General features: G+C 47.7%; 1 protein-coding gene across 2 annotated transcripts in view; it reads right to left on the bottom strand.

The window, feature by feature from the left end:
- The window catches only part of Pknox1 (PBX/knotted 1 homeobox 1), a 47901-nt gene extending 32124 nt beyond the window's left edge, over nucleotides 1-15777 (bottom strand). For both annotated transcript variants that reach the window (XM_008827372.3, XM_017796707.2), the window contains exons 1-3: nucleotides 15035-15777; nucleotides 10415-10521; nucleotides 1968-2075 (exon numbers count right to left, since the gene is read on the bottom strand). In XM_008827372.3, the coding sequence (XP_008825594.1) occupies nucleotides 1968-2018 (51 nt within the window). In that variant the 5' untranslated portion in view covers nucleotides 2019-2075; nucleotides 10415-10521; nucleotides 15035-15777. The remainder of the gene's footprint in view (nucleotides 1-1967; nucleotides 2076-10414; nucleotides 10522-15034) is intronic.
- Between the last annotated feature and the right edge of the window lie 4429 nt (nucleotides 15778-20206).

Below are 20206 nucleotides of genomic sequence, written 5' to 3'. Positions count from 1 at the left end.
TTAAAAATATTTTATTTATTATTTTTATTTTATGTGTGCAAATGGATTGCCTACATGTAGGTAAGTACAATGTTGTGCAATGCCCGTGGAGGTTAGAAGAGGCTGTGGGATCCCCTGGGACTGGAGTTATGGACAGCTGTTAGCTGCCATGTGGGTGCTGGGATTTGAACCCGGGTCTTCTGCAAGAACAACCAGTGTTCTTAACCACTGAGCCCTCTCTCCAGTACCCTACTGTTTTTATTTTATGTGTATGAGTGTATTGCCTGCATGTATGTGAGTGCACCCGTGTTGTGCAATGCCGCGGAGGTCAGAAGAGGGCTTCAGATTCTCTCCAGCCCCAGCTTTGCTATCTTATGCCCCTTCCTTGACCACGACTCAGGACAGTGTGTGTGCACGTGTGAGCACATGCGTGCCCATGTGTGGTAAAAATATCAAGTGCTGAAAGCAAGGAGTTCTCTGGAAACAAAAGATTCTCCCGTCTGTGTGAAAACAGCAGGGACTAGACTGATAACATCTGTTTGTGGCTGTGGATGCTATTGTAGGTCAGCAGGGACCAGAAAGGGAAAATCCTCTGGTAAGACAGGCTCCTCTCTTTCTCATGTCATGCTGGATGCACTGTTTCAATAAATATGGAGTAAGGCCTTTGTTCTAGCACAGTTCCAGGCCAGGAGAGATGGCTCAGCAGTTAAGAGCACACTAACTGCTCTTCCAGAGAACCAGGGTTCAGTTCCCAGCACCCACATGGCAGCTAACAACTGTCCATAACTCCAGATCCCGGGGCTACAATGCCCTCTTCTGGGCTCTGCAGGCATTGCACGACACAGATGCACTTACATCTATATAGGCAAAACACTCATACACATAAAAAAATAAATAAATAAAAGACAAACGACAAAATCAAAGAGCACAGTTCTGAGAGAAATGCCAAGGATGAGCTCCCAGAATGGACCATGATCATGCTCGGTTTGATGGATGCAGAGTCAGCTGTCTTTGTTCAGGTCCTGTCTCTCAAATTGATGTCTCTGAAAATCAATGTTTCTTAAAACAAACAAACAAACACTGAGAGCCTGGCACATGGAGCACACCTGTATTCCCAGCATTTAGGACACCAGGACAAGTAGACTGTGAGTTCAAGGCTGATCTGGGCTACAGGATGGGACTCTGTCTCAACAAAGGAACAAACAACCAAACTTCCTAATCACAGTCAGCACAACAAGCTCACTGCAGAGTGCTGGCCAAGCATGCAAGGGACCCTGGATTCCATCCCTAAGTACTGCAGACAAACAAAAACATCCACCTGCCCCATGCTGAGGATCAAACCCAGGATTTCACAAACACTAGGCAAGTGCCCAGCTTTTCTTCAGTAGCCACAACGGATGCCAGAGATACAGCTCAGTTGGTAGAGTGGTTATCTTACAAGCATAAGTCCCTGGGGTTCAATCCCCAAAACCACTACCACACACACACAAAAGCTGTAAGTCACAATACTAATGAACTCTGTCCTCAAGAAGTAAACTTTCCAGGGATGGGAAGATGGCTTAGTTGGTAAAGTGCTTGCTGCACAAGCATGAGGCCTCGAGTTTAATGCCCAGCACGCACACAAAAAAACGAGTTGAGGAGAAGACAGGAGGAACCCAGGGCTTGCTGGCCAGCCAGTCTAAGCCACACTGGCTAGTCCCAGGTTCAGTGAGACTGGTAGAAAGTGATTTAAGAAGACACCTGACATCAACCTCTGACCTCCATGTATACATATGCATGCATGTGTGTGCATACATGCATACAAACACACGTGTAGTAAAATTCCTAAGAAACTCCTTCTGAGCACTGACTTATAACAAATGTGCACTAGTGCTTAAAATTCAACGTGCACTCTCACAGGGACAGAATGGTGAGCAAGCAAAGCTGCTGGCCTTAGTGCCAGGTCAACTGGAGGGAAGGGGGATGCAGAATAGAGCTCTGGTTCTCACCTGCTGTCCATCTTGATAGCTGTCTATACTTAATGTCTGTGTCGCCATCATGGTTGATGAGAGTGTACTTCAGATATCAAACCATCTTGAGACAGCAGTGAACAGTGCCTAGGAGAACAAAAGCAGAAGAGCATTTGTGAGCCTCATTCCGCATTTCTGTCTCCTTTATGCCACAGCAACCATGTGATGTGTTCGAACTGCACAGTTCTGCATAGAGAAGGAAAAACAATCCTTAACCTGTTACAAGTCAACAGTTACCCCTCCTGGGTAACACTACACCTGCTTAGGGTCTCTAAACTTACTGTGCCCAACCTATTACTGTATGGTCTGCCCCCAACAAGGATCCAGTAATTGCCTCCACGTATCAGCACTGGGTAAGGCCCTGGGGCACAGCAGCACAGGAGTGCTGCACTGGGGCCCAACCTTCCTGGAGGACAAGTCATGGGGGGGCACAGTAAAGCGGAAGGAGAGACACCAGGGGCACCCCACAGCTGCACTAGGTGAAATGGAGAGGTGGGGGCTCCCAGGCTGCATGGGCAGATCTGGCCTCTCGGGGAAGGGCCATCTTCTGCTATCTGCTGAGTCTGGGGAGACTGGTGTACCAGAAAGAGGAAACACGGGGTGAGAATGGTGTGCTCTCCAGGTGCAGATAACGCTCTGACAAACTTGGTAACACAACAAGTGACGACCATTTGTTCCCTGTGCCACACTGCAATGCCCTGCTCACTGCTGAGCTGGAATGGTGGCTGGGGATCGTGCTGATCACTGGCCGTGAGCAGTGGCACAGGGACACGGGATCAACCCCAGCTGGCCCAGACCAGTGCGCTGGAGACTCAAGACAATACAGAGCTCACCAACACAGTCACACAGAGATCAGCAGCCCTGCCACTTGTTCTGCACTAGCAGGACCACCAAGGGTCACCAGGGGAGGTACAGAGACACTGTAGGAACTGCGCAACAGAGCCATTACCGCCTGAGCCAAGCAAGACAAGGCAGGAACGAGCAGCACGTCTTGACTGAGCGGGCTCAAAGAAGCAGGTGCCCACTCAGGCACTAGCGTTAGTGGCGACAGCCGGGCCACCTCGTGGACACAAGAGCCCCTGAGGGTTCTCTGACGATGCCTGCTTTACATCTGAGAAGCCCGAGTAATGGGGCCAAGCTATGGAGCTGGCCAAAGGTCAGCTCGGCATCATGCTGAGACTGTCCTAGTGACCAGAGCTTTTCACTGGCCCAGAAGCCAGTAAGTGCAGAGGGGGTTAATGCATGACTTCACTAGATGCCACAGGGGCGAATGGCTTGGGCACAGGCACCAACTGTTGACAAACTCTAAATGTAAGGAGTGGTAAAGCATGGAAACCAGGTGGGGACAGAGGATCACTAGGGGCAGTGACACATGGAGGAGACCCCTGACCAGTGAAGTCATGCCTCTGATCCTGGGCAGAAGGAAGCCGGGGGCAGGGTGGCTGAGCAGTGTCATCAGGTGAGTTCATGGCCAGTGAGGGCAGTGGGTTCTCTGTGATGAAATCCCACAGCATGTATGTGCAGTGAGTGACTGAACAGCTGAGGGGCACAGAGCCTTCAGAGAAGTGGAGCCCTGTCCCTCCTCTGGAGGGATGAGTCTAAGCTTTCCACCTGAGCACTGCAAGAGCAGAGCCCCAGAAGGCCTCAAGATGAGTACACAGGTAAGGAGTAGCTCATATTCAGAGGGAAGCAAAGAGGATATCTTGGGCTACAGGCAATGCTCAGATACCCTTTGGAAAGTATGAAGGCAGAGGTGCCTAGGCTGGAATCACTTGGCCATCCTTAGGGTACAGGAGGTCTGCATGGAAATGACCACATTCTCCCCAAGGCCGTGCCACTCTCAATGTCCTGCACCCAAGCACAGATCAGATTTAGAAACAGGGCATTACAGGTGAGACAATGCTAAGGGACTTGAGATGAGATTGCTATGGATTTAGAATGGAGTGACTGGTTGTTGATGTAAGAGGAGAGAGAAAAATTTGAGACACGTTCATCAGGAAGACAGAGGACGTCCTGGAGTGATAGAACCTCAATTCCAGGAACCCAATGCAATGCTGGGGTCACGAGAAGCTGGAAGGACAGACCCTCCCTAGAGTCTTCAAAGGAGTGGAGCCCTGTGCTTGATCCTGGATTTCCAGAACTGTGAGAGAACAGATTTCTGGGATGGGGGATTAAATCCAGGGCCTCACACATGCTAGGCAAATATTCTATTCTTAGCCTACCCAGTTTGTGGTGATTTGGCAAAGCAGCCCTAGTAAACCAATATACAGGCATTGTATTAGTCACTTTTCTGTTGCTGTGACAGAAACACTGACCCAAGCAATTTATAGAAGGAAGAGTTTATTTGAGCTTGCGGTTCCAGGGGAATTACAGTCCCATGGCAGGGAGGCCTGGTGGCAGAGGTGGCTGGAGCAGGAGCAGCAGAAGCTAAGCTCTCACATCATCACGCAGGCACGGGAAGCAAGAGAGTGAATGGAGATCTGGCAAGGCTTAAGAACTCTCTAAGCCCACCTCCAGTGACATGTTTCCTCCAGGATAGCCACACCTTCTAAAACCTCCCAGAAGAGCACCATCATCTGGGGACAAAATGTCCAAATACTTGGGGCCTATGAGGGACATTTTCATTCAAACCACCACATTCCACCCCTGGCTGCAAAGGCTCATAACCATATAAAATGCAAAATGTATTTAGTCCAACTTTAAAAGTCCCCATAGTCTTTATCAATCTCAATACTGAGAGGTAAAAAGTTAGCAGAGAACAAGCAAATGGAGGAGGAGGCACCAGGACACAGATAAAACTCTCAGCGGGATAGAGCTTTATTTCGCATGGGACATGTTCCCTTTGGGGAAAGGAAAATGTTTGCCCACGGATTATGAGCTGGGGCTTATATACGGGGGCTTTCAAGGCGCTGAAGGTGGGAAGTTTGGGGGGGAAAAATCAGGCGGGGGGGGGAGCAGGAAAAGCAGGGCTTGTAAACCTGACTCCGTTCCGTCTGCCAGCCAGGATCTGGGTCAGGAAGTGTTTACTTTTTTGTCCTCCTAAGACAAGGGAAAAGCTGTTGTAGTAAACAGCTCTTAAAATCTCTGGTTAACAGGCAGAATCTGCTTATCTTGTCTTCGGAGATCAGAGGAAAGGCAGGCTGCCTCTTAGAAGAATCTGCTTCCCTTGACTTCAAAGGCCAAGGCGCTTATCAGCTCAGTTCCCTTTTTAGGCTTGAAAATCCAAAGTCCATAGGACCCTGTTGGGGAGCGAGGGGAGCTGCTGCTGTTTGAAACCCTAATAAATACTATTTAAAAGTCCACAGTCCAAAGTGGACTCAGGTAAATAGCTGTAAGCTTCTAGAAAATCAAAAGACAAGTTACATACTCCCAACATACAGTGGAACTGAATACCCGTTACTGTTCCAAAAGGGAGGAATGGAGGCACAGTGAGGAAATACCCGACCAAAACAAGACCGAAAACCAGCAGGACAAACACAAATCCAGTAGCTCCACGTCCAACTCCTGGGACTTTACTTCCAAAGGCTTAGGTGGCTCAGCCTCTCTACCTTTGCTGTGTGTAACACACATCTCTCTCTCGTGCTGGTACCACTCCCTGTGTGCAGGTCTTGGCAGATGCCTCATTGCTCTGGCATCACGAACGTCTTCTTGGGGTCTCCATAGCCCACCAGGCTTCACCATCACAGCTTCACGCAGTGGCCTACCAGGGCCTTCTCTATGCAGGGGAACCCCTGCTTCACGCTGCCTGGCCACGAGGCTCTCTGAAACCACGGAGGAAGAACTGGTGACCCCTTCACTCTTGCATCTTTCATACCTCTAAAGCCAGCACCGGGTGAACGACACTGCCAAGTTTGACTTCAAGTTCAACCCCAGCCTGCTTTATCATTTTGGAAGCTTTTCTCTTCAGTGATCCCTGCAGCATTTTGCTTTTACATGTTCTGGATGTGGTCTTGCCCTGCAGGCATTCTCTCCATTGTTTAAGTCTGAATCGCTAGGCCCCTCCTTAATCACTTTAATCTCCCTATCAATGGATCCTCTCTATCACATGCCGGGGCTCCAACATTAATCTTCCTGGAGCTCTTTTTCAATCCATCCTGTACACTTTGTATTTCTTTCTGCCCCATTTGCTCTTTTTCACTGTAAATCTGTATGATATTCAGCATTAATATCCACGCCATCATTTCTACATTAGGCTGTCTTGAAATTTCTTCCACCAGAGAAATGGGTCCATTGCTTTTCAACTTAGCCTCAGGCAAGCTTTTAGGTCAAGGGCAGACTCCAGACAGACTGCCAAAATATCCCAAGTGCTGCTCAAGTCCTTATTTCCCTCTGAAACTACATTGTTCTCAGCACTACTTTCTTCCAGGCCCCTACTGGAATGGCCTGTTAAGTTCTGCTTACATCAATCAGCTGCTTTTCTAGCCCAAACTTGCAAAGTCTTCCACATTTCTTCAAAACCCCACATGGTCAGGTTCTTCACAGTCAACAGCCCACTCCTGGTACCAGTTACTGTATTAGTCACTTTTCTGTTGCTGTGATAGAAACACTGACCCAAGCAATTTATAGAAGGAAGAGTTTGTTTGAGCTTACGGTTCCAGGGAATTATAGTCCATCATGGCAGGGAGGCATGGTGGCTGGAAGTGGCTGGAGCAGGAGCAGAAAAAGCTAAGCTCTCACATCATCACATAGGCACAGGAAGCAAGAGAGTGACTGGAGATCCGGCAAGGCTTAAGAACTCTCTAAGCCCACCCCAGTGACGTGCTTCTTCCAGGATAGCCATACCTTCTAACACCTCCCAAAATAGGACTATCATGTCCAAATACTTGGAGCCTATGGGGGACATTTTCATTCTAACCACCACATACATGCACAGATGCAAAGCCAAGAGACTGAAGGAAGCCAGAGGAAGACAGGAAGCTCTGTGCAAGATGGCCTGGTGGTCAGAGTATGAGGACACAGCACCTCAGACGCATAGCAGCTGGTGGAACACGGATAGAACCAGGTAGTGTCACGGAAGCTATGTTAAGCAGGCGACATCAGCCATGCCAAGGACTTCCTGAGGATCAGGAAGGGGAAGCTGAGCCAACAGCAGAAAGCCTGTGGGGAATTAGACAAGAACAAGAGCCATGGCCCCAAGCCCCAGCACTAAGAGCCTCCTACCAACAGAGCACACACTTAAGGTGGGAAAACTTTCAACAGAAGTCTGGTATCACCGAGACAGTCACTCACTCATAAGGTGGAGTGCAATTGTTTTTTTTTTTTGTTTTTTTTTTGAGATAGGGTCTCCCTGTATTCCCAGCTGGCCTAGAGCTCACTATGTAGACCAGGCTGGCCTCAAATTCAGAGATCCACTTGCCTCTGCCTCCTGAGTGCTAGGATTAAAGTCGTGTGTCACCACGCATGGCTTGGACCCTATTCTTTTTTCTTTTTAATATATATATATTTTAATTTTACATATATGTGTGTATTGCCTGCATGTAGGTAGGTACAGTCATGCAATGCCTGTGGAGGGCAGAAGAGGCTGTCGGATCCCCTGGGACTGGAGTTAGACAGTTGTTAGCTGCCATGTGGGTGCTGGGATTTGAACCCGGGTCTTCTGCAAGAACAGCCAGTGCTCTTACCTGCTGAACCATCTCTCAAACCCCTTGAACTCTATTCTTGAAACAGGCTCTGCACACCTGCACTTTCCCTGAGCATCCTTAAGGGCCTTGATTCAAGTCTGGTCTTCCTCTAAATCCTGACTTCTCTTCAATTTACCTTCTACCTGCCCTTCCAGCCATTGACTCCAGCACAGCACGGTCCCCTCAGGCCCTGTCACTGGAGCATCTACCTGGTTATCAGAGTGTGAGTCTGGCTTTGCTCCAGTCCATTCTCCAGGCTTTCTAAATGCAAATCTGGTCACGTGGCTCCCCATAAAGCTGTCTTGGCCTAAGCCCACCACCCTCCCCACCTCCAAGCATATACCCTGAAACAACCATCTTATTTCCTTCCCTGTACCCACACTCTCCCATCACAGGTCCTGCCCTGCCTAGGAACCCTGCCCCTACTCTCTCCTGGTCTGTGTGCATGGCTAGCTATGAGCAGACTTCAGCACCCACACTACCTCCTCCACAGCTTCCCCAGTGAGCCTGGCCTCCACTCAGAGTTCAGGGAGTCTCTCTGAGGCCTTCAAACAACAGCCTCTACTCATCTCTGGCAGGCAGGAGTTTCAACTGCTTATTCAGACTCTGTCCCTCAAGGCCAAGGACCCTCTCCAGCTCTGACTCTGTCCCTCAAGGCCCAAGGCCCTTTCCAGCTCTGCTTGCTGTGACACCATGCACTCTTGCTCTAAGTATAGCAGAGTTAAATTTTTGATGGCTTTTAAAGTCTTTATTATATATTATCATTGTGTGATGTGCATGATGTCATGTGTGAGTGAGCACATGTCTGGCACACACATAGAGTTCAGAGGTAACTGTGGAGTCAATTCTCTCTGTCTACCTTCAAGTGGGTTCTGGGAATTGAACTCAGGTTGCCAGGCTTACGTGCCAAGCACATCTCACTGGTCCTAAATTGTTATTATTGTAATGAAGTGGTGATGGATTGTGGGGCTGAGGCAAGGCTCTAAGTCAAAGGGAAGCTTCTGGCTCACAACATCAAGTAGACTTCCTAAAAAAGGACCCCAAAACAACATTGTTCATGTAAGAAAAAAGGAGATAAGGAAAAGCTACCTCTTTTTCAGGACACTTCCATAGAGATGGACAGGAAAAGACACTGCGCAGGCCTGGGGCCTTTCTGTTCTCTACTAGCATCTGCATTGCACAAAGGCTGCTGGAGGGAAAGGGGCTTGTCCTAAGTTCTTGTCAGTTAGGCCAGTGCCGTTTCTCTCACTCCAACACACGCAGCGAGCATACATGAACTCCACCTTACAGAAAAGGCACACGCAGTGAACATGCATGAGCTCCACCTTACGGAAAAGGCACACGCAGCGGGCACACATGAACTCCACCTTACAGAAAAGGCAACTGGAGCTGGCAGTCTTTCCAGAGACTGAGAATCCCAGAGCCTGGGAAACGGAGCTCTCTAACCATCAGCCAAGTAAAGGTGCAAAGCTCTGAAGGTCTGAGACCTCTAAGACATAGAAGTACTTTAAATGACTCATCCAAATAAGCTGACCTAGGAGACACTGGCCCCCCTTAGAGGGATGACTCCCTTCCTTGGCCCTGCTGAGTGACCAGTCCATGGGCCTCTGCTGCGAACGCACCGAGGCACTTCTTCTGGGGGCAGAGCCTAGAACCAACACCACAGGGCAGTGCTACATCAAAAGCCAGATCAGGCCAGAAGTGCATGTCAGGGAGTAGACGACGCTAGTCCTCCACTGCTTCCAAAGCATACTGGCTTCCATGTAGTTGTGCCAGCTTCTGGAAAGCTCTCACTGACACTTCCCATGTAAGCACCAGAGAGATCTGGAGGGCAACAGCACACAGCAGGAGCAGTCCTGCTGGTTTTCCATGAATATTTTCAAGTCTCACTGAGGAGGCTTCCTAAGCAAACTTGGCTAAAAGATGACCAACGAACATACCTGGGAAGATGGGGTCAGTGTAACAACCCAGAAAGATTTAGTTGAGCGTGCATGTGTGCGTGCTTGCACTCCAGAACAGAGAAGGTCGGGAGCTTCCCTAAGCAGACGTGCCCACAGCCCAGGGCACAGCAGGGACCCTCTGCTCTCACCAGGGCCCATGCTCAGTACCAGACACCAGCTCCCAGTGTCACAACTGTGCAGCTCTTTTCTTACAACTGTGCTGCACACAAAAGGGGACTTGGTGTGGGGGACCAGGGCTGACCCAGAGGCCTCTCTCCTACCAGAACATATGCACGCACATGCACAGACACACACACAAACACGCACACACACACACATGCACGCACACAAACACACACACACACACACACACACACACACCATGTGCTCTCCCACCACTCTGAGAGCACGGAGGATGTTCGGTTACGAAGCAGGAAAAATAAGGCAGATTCAGGTCATTCCTCTCCCAACCTGCACACGGCGAGTTCAACTCTGAAACCGCTCTTTGCTATTCCAAGAGTAGCGCTATCACTTCCTCTTCACACCTGGTCAGTCTGCCTGCCAACCTGCAGCAGGGCCTACAGAGAGCTGCCTGCTGCTGAGTGGAGGACTCAGAGGCGTATCTTGTGGGCTCATGTTGTAGGTGAAGAAAGTTAAATATGCTGGAGGATTTTAAGACCAAGGAGGCGCCAGTCTAGGAAAACAAATACAGGAGATATTCAGAGCCAAGCTCCTCAGTGACAGTACGGAGATGGCCTCAAGGCGCTCTGTAGAAAGGCCAAGTGTCAGTGTGCACCCCGGCCTTGAAGAGTACATAAGCAGGCATGACGTGTGCATTTTGTATGTATCCATGTGTGTTACACACCTGTCCGATGAAACCTTCACATAACTGCCTGGCTCCTCCACTGAAAGGGACAGAAGGGACAACATCAATGAGCACGTAGTGCCAGCTGCTTGACAGGCGTCATCACTCTGCAACGGAAGGAACCAAAGGCTCATTCAATTCAGAGAACAGCCACCTAAGCCTAGAACGTGTGCTCAGAACTTAAGGGGACACTTCAAAGGACAAAGCACCTCGCAGCTCTCCTAGGCCCACAGCTGAAGTGGAGTACGAGTGTGCATGTACACTGCTGTTGGCAGCCCCTAACCAGGCCAGACTCAGGCAGGTCGACACCCTTCGAAGCAGAGCTCCCTTCTGTTCTGCAGCTGCCTCTGCAGTCCCCGCCAACATACCTGATTAAACACCCCCCCCCCATCACCATGGCCTGGAGGTGCCTGGTGACCCTGGCCTACCCTCGGCAGGAACCCTGTCAAGTCAGGCTAGCTAGATCTCCCTCACCAACACCTTGTACTGACTTTCCATGCAGAACCGTGCTCCTGGGCTGTAAACCCCCACATTCTCTTGCTACACTGTGAGGCAAGCCAGCCTCTTCCCCACTGCAAAGCTCCCTGCTTGGTCCCCGCACCTACTAAGGTGCTCCTGGAGCAACTGCCTTACTGTCTTTCACAAGGCCGCTGGGTGTTTTCTTTAGCAATACAAATACATAGGTAAAGAAGTGGGGACAAGAGAAAGCTCTGAAATCACCAATTCTAAGATGAAAGGCCTGCACCCAAGTCCTTTCCCAGTGCATCCTATGGGGAGACCCATGATTCAACACCTTGTATTAGTGGCCATGCTCCCATCAGGTCTCTCCACTGTCAAGCTGCTGTTTCCACTTGTGATTAGAATATCAGGGTATTGCTGGGCGTGGTGGCGCACGCCTTTAATCCCAGCACTCGGGAGGCAGAGGCAGGCAGATCTCTGTGAGTTCAAGGTCAGCCTGGTCTCCATAGTGAATCCAAGCCAGCTAGGGCTACAGGGAGACCCTGTCTCAAAAAGACCAAAAAAAAAAAAAAAAAGGAGAATATCAGGGTATCTGTGTTAGCCACTTTTCTGTTGCTGTGACAGAAACACTGACCAAAGCAATTTATAGAAGGAAGAGTTTATTTGAGCTTATGGAGTCCATCATGGCATGGCAGGGAGGCGTGGTGGCTGGAGGTGGCTGGAGCAGGAGTAGCAGAAGCTAAGCTCTCACATCATCACACAGGCACAGGAAGCAAGAGAGCAACTGGAGATACGGCAAGGCTTAAGAACTCTCTAAGCACATCCCCAGTGACATGCTTCCTCCAGGATAGCCACACCTTTTAAGACCTGTATTAAGAAAAAAAAGTATGGATGAAGTCCAAAAAGAGTTGGTTTGTGCCACTGTTTTGGGAGGGGTTTGTTTGGCTTTGTGTTGAGACAGGGTTTCATATGTAACTCCAGCTGGCCTGGAACTCATTTTTTTTTTTTTTTTTTTTTTTTTTTTTTTTTTTTTTTGAGAGAGGGTCTCTCTGCAGCCCCAGCTGGCCTGTAACTCACTATGTAGACCAGAGTGGCCTCCATCTCACAGAAACCCTCTTACCTCTGCCTCCCAAGTGCTAGGATTAAAGACATGTGCCACCACGCCTGGCTTTCCAGGGATTCTTACCTGAAACATCAATTACTGTCCCAGTGGCTAGATGGTCATGTTTGAATTCTATCACCCTTCTTGACCAAAACATAAGTTGTGACTGATACTTGGGCCATGTTCCCAGATGCACAGTGATGGTACTTCTGTGGCTGCCTCTGCAGTCCCCGCTCTTACAAGAAACCCCATCAAGTGGTTTGGCTAGTTCCCTCGCTGTTCATTTCTGAACACCACCAACATCCGACTAAACTGTACACCACGGCCAGGAGGTGTCTGGTGACCCTGGCCTGTGTACAGTACAAAAGAAATGGCCAGTGCTCTTCAGAGCGCTCATTTCAAGGGGCTGACGGCGCCTCAAACAGCAGTACAATGTGTGCCTCTGGACCGGGTCTGCGACAAGTGCTCTTGGCTAAGGAATCTCATTCCTGAGACAAATGCTAAAATTTGAGTAAGTCAGAGGAGACAGCAGCACTGTATCAAAGCTACCCTCCTAACTTTGGCAATCATGTTTGGGGTCAGTTAGGAGAGTCCTTGTTCTGAAATGCATATTTTGGTCTGTCGCCAGAGACAGACATCAGATCTGCAGTTTTCTCATGTTTAAATGTGTATGTTTATATCTATTACACAGAGTAAGAGACACAGCAAACACAACAAAGCAAGACGAGTAAAATGCTGATTTGGGGAAGGGCTCAGTGGTAGAGTGCCTGCTTAGCATGCACAAGGACCAGGGTTCGACTCCCAGCACCATCAGAGGGAAAACCAACAAAACTGGAGAAGGTGCACCTTGGAAAATCTGTATGATCTTTGTAATTTGTCTGTGTCTGAAATTCAAAGCAAATACTTTTGTGTATGTGTGTGTGTGTGTGTGTGTGTGTGTGTCTTTTTGAGACAGCGTCTCCCTGCAGCCCCAGCTGTCCTGGAACTATGTAGGCCAGACTGGCCTTGAACTCACAGAGATCTGCCTGCCTCTGCCTCCCAAGTGCTGGGATTAAAGGCGTGCGCCACCATGCCCAGCTTCAAAGCAAAATACTTTTTAAGTTTAAAGTTATCAAAGGATGAAGGGAAGCTCCGGAAGGGACAGTCCACCAAGGTGTCTTTACACATAATGAAAGCTTATATTCTAACATTTTAGTGTTTGGTGTTAGAACAATCTCTTTGGCAAGAAAGCTGTGCTATGGTTTGAAATGTGCTCCCCAAAAGTTCATGTGTTAGAAACTTAACTCCCCAGTTCACAGTAATGTTATCTGAAGGTGGGGTCTCTGAGAGGCAATCAGGATTATGTAGATAATGAAGGTAGACACCTATTAATGGCATTAGTGTCTTAACACAGAGAGAGTGAGTGCTGGGCTAGCCTGCTGTCTCAGCATGTGCTGCCCTCTGCCAAGTTACACCACAGCACCAGGCCATCCCCAGGCACTGAACTTTCCAGCCTCCAGAACCATGAGCCAAATAAAGTTGTATTACTTATAAATTACTGGTCTTAGTTAATTTGTTATAGCAATAGCAAACAGATTAAGACAAAATATTTTGTAATAATTAAGAAAGTTTGGCAAGTTAATCTTAGATTCTGACCTTGATTCCAACTTAAATGAGAAACTTTCTTATGACATCATTTTTAAAAAATTAATAGTTTGCTTTATCATGATTCTGTAACATTTCTAGTAACCAAGATTATTTATACCCTTTTCCTTATCCACGTCGAGAGACTGCCAGGCATCCTTGCCCTGAGCAAAGCCAGGGCTCCACCCCACACAACACAACTCTCTTCTTGGTGGACAGCTTTATAAAATCTGAGCACCTGAGAGCCAATGGGTGTGCAATTCCAACCTACTAGATCTGCCTAAGATTTTACTTAGACTTTTAAAAATGTTATTTTTTTATCTTATGTGTATGAATGTACTGCCTGTGGTGCAATGCCCGAGGAGGACAGAAGAGGGTGTACGATCCCCTGGAACTGGAGTTATGGACAGTTGTTAGCTGCTTTGTGGGTGTTGGAATTCAAACCCGGGTCTTCTGAAAGAACAGCCAGTGTTCTTAATGGCTGAGCCATCTTCTCCAGCCCCTTAGTCAGATATCTTGGAAAAGATTATATTAACTAAATTTAAAACGATAATTCAAAAGCTGGGTATGGTGGCACACACCTTTAAATCCTGCATTTGGGAGGCAGAGGCAAGTAGTTCTCTGTGAGATGGAGGCCAGCCTGGTCTACATAGCGTTTCAGGCCACCTAGGGCTACAGGGAGACCTGGTGTCAAAAAAATCAACCAACCGACCGACCGACCGACCGACCGACCGACCGACCGACCGACCAACCATCCGACCAACCAACCGACTAAAAACTCATTGGGCCTGGCCAGGCATGGTGTCACATGCCTTTTATCCCAGTACTCCAGAGGCAGAGGTGGGCAGAATTCTTGTGAGTTCAAGACCAGCCCAGTCTGTATAATAAGACACTGTCTCAAAAACAAAAACAAAGTAAAATGAAACAAAAAAAACCTCATCATGTCTGTAACAGTAACCTTGATAAAACAGTTTTAAAAATAGCCTCAACGGGGGGCTGGAGAGATGTCTCAGCGGTTAAGAACACTGACTGTTCCTGCAGAAGACCCGGATTTGAATCCCAGCACCCACATGGCAGCTAACAACTATCCGTAACTCCAGTTCCAGGGGATCCGACAGCCTCTTCTGTCCTCCACGGGTGTTGCATGACACGGGTACACTTACCAAATGCAGGCAATACATGCATACACATAAAAAAATATTTAAAAATAACCTCAAATAATATATTTTATACTCAGAATCATTTAAAGTTCATAGTAAGGGTCTGCAGTACAGCTCAGTAGGAGAACACATGCTTAGCACATGCAAATCTTCATGCATGTTGAAGTTCAGGATTCGATTCTCAGAATAAACAACAGAAAATTCATGGCAAGAGAAGCTGAATGGTAAGATGTCTTTTATTCACAATAATAAAACGTGGAAACAGACTCTGCATACCCAGCCTTAGGGGAATGGTGAGACCAACACGACCATGCACCACGTAATCATTAAACATGAGTGTAAACCCAAAGGCAGTGTGGCTCATCCGCAGCAGTCTGTGAGCGGGAAGGCACGGCACGGAGCCACGACCGCAATTCCTGGTACCACCATTCGCTCTGCGGATCTGCCGAGGCCTTTCTCCTTGCTGGGTCCTGTCCCAAGCGCTGGGTTGGAGCGGTAAACAAACGAAGTCGCCGCTGTCAAAAAACAACTTCACAACAACTGTTATAGACTCATGAGCAAGTACAGGGGTGAGTCTTTACAGTCCCAGGTCGTCCCTTACCAGAGCACAGACCCCTCCTCCCTTCAAGTCCCCACCCTCACCCATTTTTGTTTGGTGTCTTCTTGGGACGGCTTTGTGGGTTCTCCACCAGATGAGCTCCTAATCAGTCTGTAGCTTCTCCCGCAGCTGCTGCTGACTTCACTGGACCTGCACTAGCTGGTGGATGCCAAAAGGCTAAGCAGCACTGCACAGCCTGACCTGGCATCTGCTACTTTGGTGCACGCCTTTGATCCTAATGGTTGATGCAGATTCCATGGCTTTTCTTGGTAGATGCCACTGTAAGCCACACAGATACCATCCCAACTACTCTTAAGAGAATAAAAATCTGGGCTGGAGAGATGGCTCAGAGGTTAAGAGCACTGACTGCTCTTGCAGAGGACCCGGGTTCAATTCCCAGCACCCACATGGCGACTACAAACCAACTTGGGAGACAGAGGCAGGCGGATCTCTGTGAGTTCGAGGCCAGCCTGGTCTACATAGTGAGTTCCAGGACAGCTGGGGCTACAGGGAGACCCTGTCTCAAAAAAGACCAAAAACAACAACAAAAAAATGGGGTTGCAGCTCTCACAACAGAGAGCCACTTGCACTGCCATGTCTCCCCTCCTGTGAAGGAGTGTACCCTCAAACCGTAAGCCAAAATAAACTCTTCCTCCCTTAAAGTGCTCCTTGTCAGGTATTGCTCATAGCACTGAGAAAGGAAACTAACATTTCCTTAAGGGTGGAAGCCACCAGGGCTGTGACAAAGTCTCCTGAATCTGTATATCACAAGACTGAAGGAAGACCCTCCACTCCCTTCAGCTGTGAAGATGACCCTGATTTTATGAGCAACCTCCCCCACACCAGGCTGTAAGGGAGCTTCCCTGAGTCTGTCTGTATGACCCACTAATTCTGCAGGCAATTCTCTTCAAGGCTGTAAGGAAACCCATAAAGCTATGAGGAAGCCCAGGTCACATGGAATGTCTAAGGGGAGGTGCCAAGGTCAACATCCCCTGATCAGGTTACAGCTGACAGTCATCACCTGGCAGATTTAAGAAAATATCCCATCTCTCAGTGACCAAGACACCCCAACTCTCGTCTTCCCAGGTCATTCCCTCTGTGCCTTTTCCAACCCCTAGTCCAGAGAAAGGGTGCACATGGTAGATGGTTGTTTTACTAAGAATTACTGGGTTTGCACTACAAATGACCAGATAATCTAGCAGCTTTTGAAAATGGGTAAGGTTCATATCAATGGAACACATACCAAGAGGTTAACCAGTTTCCTGAGGTCTCTCTAGCTCCAAAGTCCTTCAGTTCCTTCTTATATAACACTGTTTGAGAATATAACAATTTTGCTTCTAAAACAGAATTCACAAGGAAGTCAGGAGAGGATTCAATAACTTTGTAACTTTGGTGCATGTTAATCTTGATTTATGAACTATGGTGTTTTTCAAAATCTGAATTAGCTAGCGGTCAAGGTGGCTGATCAGGGAAGCACCATGAATTGGTGTTATGGTTAGGATTTGAAGTGTCCTCCCAAGAGGCTCATGTTTTAAATGTTTGATCCTCAGCTGGAGATACAACTGAAAGTGACTGGGTCATGAGGGTACTGACTTCATTAGTGGGTTAGTCCACTGATGAATTCATAACAAAAGGGCTATTAAGAGGTGGGCCTCATAGGTGGAAATAGGTGCCTGGGGCACGCCTTTAAAAGGTACACCTAACCTGACCCTTGCTTCTCTGCTTGCCGGCAGTAATTCTCCACCATGGCCTTCCATGATGTTTCTGTCTTGCCATGGGCCTAAAAGCAATGGATCCAGCCAACCATAGAGTAAAACTTCTGAATTTGTGAGTCAAAATAAATCCTTCGTCTCTTAAATTATGAATGTCAAGGTATTTTGTTGCAGTGATGAAAACCCTGACACAGTAACTGGCACCAAGAAGTTGGAGCATTACTGTGACTACCTGACCATGTGGTTTCCAAGCCTTTGGAATGTGTCTGTGGAGGAATTTGGAATGCTTGGAGATGAGAGTAGGAAGCTCTAGAATGGTATGGGCAGAGTGGAAGGCTGACAGGAAAGTGGAGTAGCACTGTGCTCATGTGGCTTCAGATAGGAAAGAGGATTCTAACTAGGAATTGTATTACAGACCATTTGTGTTACATTCTGGCAAAGAACTTACCTACATCTCGCTCACGGCCTGAGACTATGTGAGGACAAATTTAAAGCGAATGGCTTAATTAACCTAGGGGAGGAGAGTCCCAGCAGCCAGAAGTCAGCCTGTGACATGGTTATTCCAAGTTTACAGTAAGAATTGTGGGCAAAAACCATTAGATAAAGATTTGGGGAAAATGAGCTTATTTAGAATTACAAACAAGAATATAATTGTAGAAAAACTAGAAGGATTAAAAGGAAAAGATACGTTGAGAACACCTCAGGAATTTTCCTGACTCCATCTATTCCCCACTTAAGGATGTATAGATTCACTTGAGTTTCCTAAGACTTCTGAGACCTTGGCATTCTCCATATAAATCACACTTTACAACCCAACAAAATCTAAGAGTTACAGGGTCATAAAGTCTTGTACCCAGATCTCAAAGCAATACCCAGGAGGTCAAGCAATGTGCAGGGTGAGTCTTTGCAGGTACCTTGAGTGCCCCGTGTGAAAGTAAGGATTACCCTTGAGGCTGCCCAAGACCCTCCGAGGTCCTATCAGGACACCATGTGCCCAAGATACGGCTCATGTCCTACAGGACTGTGCTTGCTTGCTTTTGTCAAGTCTTTGAGAGACCTCTGAAACTTCTGACTATATCTAAGATCTTTCAGGGAATCCTTATTGGCCTCTAGATAATTCTGAGCAGAGCCAATGCTGACTGGGACTTTGCTTTCCTCTCCCTCCTGGCCCCAACCAGCCACTTCAGGGTTCCTCCAAGCTCCACACCATCTTCCCCAGGCCTCTGAACACAGCTTCCACTTCTGTCTGGAATGGCTTAATTCCCACTCCTCTACTGCATACAGCATCATCTCACTGAGTCACCCCTGACCTCTGACCAGCAGCTAGAACAAAGCATGCCTCCTTTCCATCCCGACCAGTTATGACAGACTTCTTCTGAGGGGTCCTTTCCTTCTGGGCACAAACTTCTGCACACTACAGACACAAGCAGCTCTGTTCCTGCTCATAGTGACTCTGACGTCATCAGTGTTGGGTACACAGCAGTACAGAGCAGTAGATGCTCTACCTAGGTCAACTCGGATTTTACCTTCTTCAGACACTACCCACAGCTCCTCAGTCACTGTCACCAAAGTACATATGATGTGTTCCTATTTGTCATCTTCAACCTGTCATAATTTTTAGTTTTTTCTAATTTCTTAGTAGGATTTATCAAAAGCAAAAATCAAATGCATCCCTCTTTGAATTTTACTTTCCTAGTTTTTTAAGCTGTAATATCAAATTGCTTACTTTTTTCTAGTAAATGCACTTATGGATTTAGTTTCTTTCTCCTGAGAATTGATGTATATAGTCACTTGTCAAGAGTTGGAAAATAGCTTTTGAAATACGGTCCCCCTATGTAGACCAACCTGGTCTCCAACTCTCAAAAGATTTGCCTGCCTATGCTTCCTGAGTGCCAGGACTAAAGGTGTTTGCCACCACTCAGTCTGGAAAATAGTTTTTGATCTCTTCAAGAGAGATACAGAAAGGACTCTGGGTAGGTGCACTCAGCTTTCCTTTCAGACTCTAAACTACAGAATTTGTTTGGGTTTATTTTTATAATTTTATGAGTGTATTGCCTGCATTTATGTAAGTGCACCTGTGTCGTGCAATGCCCAAGAAGAGGGCATCAGATTCCCCTAGAACTGGAGTTAGAGTTGTTAGCTGCAATGCGGGTGCTGGAAACTGAACTCTGCAAGAACAGCCAGTGCTCTTAACCGCTGAGCCATCTCTCCAGCCCCTTTGGTTTGTTTTTGAGATGAGAGTTTCATGCAGCTGAAGACTACCTTGAACTCCTGATACTGCCTCTACTTCCTACTGCTGGGATTACAAGCATGTGTCACCTTGCCTGGTCTTTATTTAAGGTGAGGAGCTTGATTTTGAGACAAGGTTTCCCTATGTAGCCCTATCAGGCCTTGAACTCACAGGAATTCTCCTGCCTACCCCCATGCCCAAGTGCTAAGATTGCAGGTTGGATAAACCAACCCAGCTGGGATTTACTTGTTTGAAACTTGGGTTTTTCCTTTGCGCCTAATATATGGTCAATTTTGTTGTGTTTATGAGACTGAGGAGAATCTACATTTCATTTTACTAGGCACAAATTTCTGTCCTTATCCACTGGCTCACTCATTACTTTGCTTAAATCCTCTGTATCAGAACTACTTGGTTTTGGCTCCCAAGGGATATATATTGGCAATACCCAGACATTTTTGGTTATCTCAGCATGAGCAGGACCTGGCTCCATGTGTCCCTCACTCCTTCGACATCTACCCAGTCAATGGGCTTCTGGGAGTCACAGGGAGCTCGCTGTCTTGTAGAACTGCCCAGTCCCCTTGCTCTCATCAGTCTTGTGGTGTGAGGCACATGGGGTTTAGCACAATGGCCGTCGCTGCTCTTCTCTCCACAAGGAACTCTGTACCCAGTGCTGCCACCTGAGTGCAGCCTTGCCTGGCAGCTTCTTATGGTTAGACAGCCAGCTTTCCATTTCCCATCTCCTTGTTGGTTTTAGACGCTTCACATTTGCAGACCACCCAGCTAGAGCGCAATGTTCTGTATAACCTGGAGCTTTATCAGCTGAGAGACTTGGCCCTTTCACACTACCTGTAGCTCCTGGTATCTGGGCTCATTCAGGCTGCCCAGCTTTATGCTCAGCACTTCTGTTG

This window comes from Nannospalax galili, unplaced genomic scaffold, assembly GCF_000622305.1.
Source record: "Nannospalax galili isolate Female #2095 unplaced genomic scaffold, S.galili_v1.0 scaffold652, whole genome shotgun sequence".
Taxonomy (NCBI): Eukaryota; Metazoa; Chordata; class Mammalia; order Rodentia; family Spalacidae; genus Nannospalax; species Nannospalax galili.
Note: the sequence above shows the minus strand (reverse complement) of the source record. Positions and strands in the feature narration are given on the sequence as shown.